The sequence below is a fragment of the Euprymna scolopes genome, chromosome 10, assembly GCF_053919585.1.
Source record: "Euprymna scolopes isolate OS-2025 chromosome 10, ASM5391958v1, whole genome shotgun sequence".
Lineage (NCBI taxonomy): Eukaryota > Metazoa > Mollusca > Cephalopoda > Sepiida > Sepiolidae > Euprymna > Euprymna scolopes.
Window position 1 is genome coordinate 43,859,655 of NC_136491.1, and position 6,000 is coordinate 43,865,654.

General features: G+C 32.3%; 1 protein-coding gene across 1 annotated transcript in view; it reads left to right on the top strand.

The window, feature by feature from the left end:
• LOC145285959 (mitochondrial pyruvate carrier 2-like) overlaps positions 1-5,398 on the top strand; it is a 33,352-nt gene extending 27,954 nt beyond the window's left edge. Inside the window, exons 5-6 of the mRNA XM_080134484.1 lie at positions 4,779-4,820; positions 4,857-5,398. Of these exons, the coding sequence (XP_079990610.1) occupies positions 4,779-4,818 (40 nt within the window). The 3' untranslated portion in view covers positions 4,819-4,820; positions 4,857-5,398. The remainder of the gene's footprint in view (positions 1-4,778; positions 4,821-4,856) is intronic.
• Positions 5,399-6,000: the final 602 nt, after the last annotated feature.

Here is a 6,000-nt window from a genome sequence, read left to right on the forward strand (position 1 = left end):
TTCTACTAAATAAACAAACACTTACTAACATTAAAACATATCTGTATCTATTAATTGCAACTAACAACAAATAAATGTTCCATTTAGCAAAGTAACTATCAATCGATCAAGCAAAAAAAAAAATAGTCATCATATTTTTCCAATTGTTTGGCAAACTTTAGATGGTTGAACTCTCTTTCCTAATGAGGGAAATGGTTCCTTTTGCTGTGAAATTTTATTATAGAACGACCCCTCATTTTAGAACTGGCATTAACTTTCCAAAGTTTTCTTTTTAAAACGAATTGAAACTAAAAACAAATTGGTTTAAAAAAAAAAAATTTAGAAATCTCATTTTTAGTGTCATTACTACTTATTCGCCAATATCCAAATTTTTTTTGCATGGACGTTATTGATTTTTAAAAATGTTGAAAATTTCCCCACCCCACCCCCTTGTAGGTATGCTTTATCTCTATATTGTTATTCGTAATTTACATGAGAAACTTAATTTTTTTGTTTGTTTATCTGGCTTTAAAAGTCACATAAAGTCATTCTCGTCCATGTTTTTTTTATTTGATCTGACAAATAAATGAATATTCTCAAAAAACAAAAAAAAATGATCATCGTGTTTAAAAATCATTATCTTCTGTAGAATCAAAGATTTTCTTACAGATATGAAAACGACAAAACGAAATAAAAAAAACACAAAAATTATGTAACGTGATTGAAAAAACATTGGTGGGGGGGGGGTCAGTCAGCAAAACGGTTTGGAATAAAACGTGGGAATATTTATTTAGACAAAACAACGATAGCATGCTATCTTTATACTTCTATTTATTCTAGAGATCATTAAAATGTGAATGAAGGAATAAGATGCCAACATCGTAATCGTCTGTAGCCATCAATTGCAATCAACAACTAATAAATGTTCCATTTAGCAAAGTAGCCATCAATCGGTCAAGCAAAAAAAAAAAAGTTTTTATTTCATCATTTTCCAAAAGTTTCTGTCAAATAAATAAATATTCTTAAAAAACAAGTGTTGTCACGTCATATTTGATGTCAAGTTGATAAAACATCATCTACTGTTTATTCAAAGATTAAAAAAATATTTATATATATATATATATATATATATATATATATATATATATATATATTTATTTGGATTATTTTGGATCATCTTCCCATTACGGGATTTCCTTGGATTTTACTTGTGCAAATGGAAATTCAATTAACTTTCTTGAAGTTATATTTTTGGATTTTACCGTCATTGGATTATTTATCTTTCACCAGACTATCCATTCACGTGTAATCACCTTTTTCTTCACCATATTCCCTCTGCTTCACTTTTTTGTTATCAAGTAAGATCTTTGACTTACTTGTTGTTTCATCAAATACTTCTGTATGCAAAATCCGATCCCGCATTTTGCTAATTCCTACCCTCTGATGAGAAGGAAAGTATTTCTTTGAAACTCCGCGGATTAAAGACTATCCACTTATCAAGTGTTTCCTTTTCAGATTAAATATGTTTTTAACTCTTTTTCAAAGTGTTTTTTAACATGTTTTATTAACTGTTTGCTCCTATATATATATATAAAGACCTTCTCTATGGAGAATTGATAATCGGTAAGAGGAAAATGGGGTCGCCCTTATCTTCAAGAGATATGAAAAAGGTCGGAATAGACTTTGGAAGCTGAAAGACACCTGCTGATCAGCGCGATCTGTGGAAGCCGGTAATATAGCTGCTAAGAGGCCAAAATTGAAAAAAAATATAGAACTTTGCAGGCGTAAGTCAACTTAAAGTGCTCTTCTACACATGCGCGAACATACATTTATAGTGACTTTTTAACTTTTTATATGCTTATGGACGTGAATCAGAGGGTAATGAATAAGGCTAGAGAGCTATATATTTTGGTTTCAATTCTAGCTGATGGCACCCAAGTCATTTTTTTTTGTTTACTTTTTACATCACTACTATATATTGGGTACAATATAATAATCGATGTAGAATTGACTCTGTAATAATAAATATGAGATCTGCATAAATCAAAACACATTTAAGAATATTTTACGACCGGGCAAGGCCGGATGGCATGCTAGTAATTTAAAGAAAACTAAACATTATTAATGTCTTTGTTTTGTTTTTACTAAACAAAATGTTTGACATTGGAATAAAATAAAATTTACTTTTAGTTTTGTAGACATAAACATGGAAATTCTCTTCAATTAAATATAACTAACAAGAATTAAAGATGAACATTTTTATTTTAATGTAAAAAAAAAAAACCCAAAAAAATCTAGAAAATAAACTGTTGAGCATCACCTCTACAAATCTAATAAACATTACACAAGCAGCCTCTTTCTCTCATTTGCACCATGTTTGACTAGACTCTCCTAATTCTCAGACTTCATATTTTTTCTCTATAAAATATCCTTCTTTTGTATCTCTATTTCTCATTTTGATGTTTAATATATAATTTTTTATTATATAATAATGTTTTATATAAGTTTGCTATACTATCTATACTGTATATTTAGACATAACATAGATGGCATGCTATCTCTAGTTCTTTATCCGCTCTGGTCATCATTACAGGGTGAAATGATAAATTTGTCGCCCTAATGAAAAAAAACACTACAGCTTTATTTTAAAACTTTTATTGAAAAAAAAAACTCGATTTAGGTAACTTGATTATGTAGTAGAGCTGACATCTATTCAATGTAGCTGCCTTCAGCCTAAATCACCAGCTCGATACGGGTCCAGAACTGGGAGCATGCCTTTTCTACCGGTAGGAGCTCAGCGAATACTTGGTAGATGGCAGCGATCAGGCTGGCTTTGGTGCTGTGGGGGGTCATGTTGGTGATGTTCTCGACATGTGAACAAACGAAGTAGTTCAACTGGTTCAGCTTGGAGGAACAGGAGGGGGGGGCAGTGAGAAAAGAGTACAAACTCATAGCACTCCTTTTGAAGATAAGCCTGGGTCTCTTTGGACTTATGGGCCGGCACCGAGTCCTCCTGCCACACCTAGGGTCTTCCAGCAGCCACTTGATTGCATCAGGGGATCACCACATTTATCAGTACATCCAGGTACATTTGGTGTTGACTTTCAAGCCGACTTTGAAAATATGAAATGGCATGATGTGGCCCTCACTTAAAACCACACCGAAGACCATAACCATGGCCGGAAACTGATGAGCTCTGCCTTCAAGCGTTGAACCACCTGAATTTGTATTTTGAGGGTGTTGGCAATGGTCCTGTTTTCATAACTTGGATCGATAGAGAGCATGAGTTGTACAGCGGCGCATCTCCAATCTTATTTGTTGAATATTGTGTCACTTTCAAACATGATAGAAGGCTCCTATCGCTCTGGAGATATGTACACAACTGGCCAACTAGTAGATGGTCTACAAATAAAAAACGATTTTCATCAAACGGAAATGGAATCATGTCTTTTCTAGGGCGACAATTTTATCCGTTCACCCCATAAAATGTGAATTAAGGAAGATGATCACTCATTACAATCTGTTGTGTCTATTAATTGCAATGAACAACAACCAAATGTGTTTCATTTAGTAAAGTAACCATTAATCAGTCAAGAAAAAAAAAAAAAAAAGAGTATGTGTGCACTTTTGCCGTCGTGTTGAAATGATGTTATTATTTTGAAAGCTATTCTTAACATGACGAGGGGAGGGTGTTTTGTAACTATTTTGTGCTTCCACCTAACAATTTAATAATAATAATAATAAAAGATACCGTGAAAGTTGAATTTAACCTGAAAAAACTATTTAAAAATAGCGCTGTGTCAAAATTCGTAAGCACCAAAAAAGTCTTATTTCTTCATTCTCCAAAAGTTTCTGTTAAATGAATAAATGTTTTCAAAAGCGAAAGTGTTTGATGTCGAGTTGACACACATCTTTTGTTTATTCAAAAGATTTAAAAAATATTTATTTTTTTATATGTTAGAATGATTTAAAGAAAACCGAACATTATCAATATTTTTCTTTTGTTTTTAGTAAGCTAAGCTTTTGACGTTTGCAAGGAAGTAACACGCACGTTGGGAGTGATTTCGTACAACACTGAAAGACAGACTTTACTTTTTGTTTTATAGATATATAAACATGCACAGCACATTTTAGTGGTGCATGCGAATAGCAGATGCTTGGCCAAAGGACGAGAGGGGGATACAAAGAACTGAGAATATATCTGTCCAGAGTCCGACCAACCAAGAGATATTTTCTTTGTTTGAAAAAATAATACTTCCTTGAATAGGAAAGTCATGCTGGATCGATCTTTGTGGAAAAACGATATGCGAAAATTTTCTGTAGATAAACCCCGATGGATATGGACTTTCTGAATGTCATCTTCAGTGGATATTACGGGAGGTCTATTTCTGGATGGTCGAATGGTGATCACTAACAAAATATATTTTTCTTTTTACTGAACAAAACGTTTGATTTTGAAATAAATAGAATTTACTTTTAGTTTTTTAGATCTAAACTTGGAAATTCTCTTTAATTAAACATAACTAATGAGAATTAAAGATGAATATTTTTATTTTAATGTAAAAAAAAAAAAGAAAGTAAAACGATGGACATCATCCCAATATCTACGAATCTAATAATCTCTCATTCACATCTTGTTTACCTGTATAACTTTTACACCCCCCTAACTCTCAGTCTGTCTTCTTGTCTCTTTTTCCCCTCACAAGATGTCGGCTTTCTTTGGTATTTCTATTTCCTATTTTGATGTTCAATTTCTCCAAACGTACAATTGATAATAAAACCATTTTTTTTCTTTCCAGATACAGATATTCGGCTAAAGAAACAGTTACGCCGGAATAATTTATATATATATATATATATATATATATATATATATATATATATATCATTTACTTTGCATTTTACCACTGATAAAAAAAAAAAAATGAGATCAGCAAACTTCTTTCCACTTCCTGTTATTCTTTCCCCACCCCCGTTATTCTTTCCCCACCCCCGTTATTCTTTCCTGTATGGTTGAGTGGTTACTTTCCAAGGACATAATTTAAATATACAGCAGATTCAATAAAATTTTTTCTTTTACACTTTTTATCCCACAACCTTTGATTTTTATCACAATGTGAAGAAAAGAAAAAGATTTATCAACTCTTCCCGGTGTGAACTCAACATCTCAACAATATTTTTTGTTTTTTAATCGACTTTTTTTTTTGGGTTATCATAATCCAATTGATGATGTAAAAAAAAAAAAAAAAAAAAAAAAAAATGAAGCAACAGCGACTGCTGATTCTTTACCTGCGTTTGTATTCATTTTTTTTTTAATTAAAAGAAAATGTTCATTTATATACAGACTGCATAACCAGCATAATAACTAAGCAACAAATGAAAAAAAAAATTAAATTAAAATAAAATAATAAAATGCTTCTATTTTTTGTTCTTCAATTCATTTAATGTCATTTTTCTCTTGTTCAGAGCTGACATAATGCAAGCTCATTCCCCAGTTCTCAGTAGTTAAATTACCTCCGGATTTCACTTGGGGCTGTCTTGTCTAATCACTTAGTTCTAAATCTTCCTTGGCTGGCCAATCTTCCTGCAATTTAAGATATCCATGCTTCTGCAACGATTTATTCAGGGGGGGGGGGGTGAACACTGCACATGACAATACTAGTCTAATCGATTCATCCTCAGAATAAACCTCTATGCTGGACAAATGTACTGCTTTCAGCAAACCTCTTCTGACCTGATATGTTGGGTTTGGTTAGACTTCATATTGTAGATCCTTCTGCGCTGCAGTTGGATGAAAGAGCATTCACTGTTATGCAACATGTTCATTGTTTTTTTTTCTTTTTTTTACTAGATTAGCGTTTCCCGGGTGTTTGGAGGTGTGTGTGGTTTTAGGTAAATCAAAACAAATGTGTTGGGGGGGGGGTTAAAAAAAAAGTTTTGGTAGGTAAGTATGAAGGATCGAATCCAAACCGTTGAGGCGAAGTTGTAAATTGTGAAAAAAAAAAAAAAAGTGAACCACTG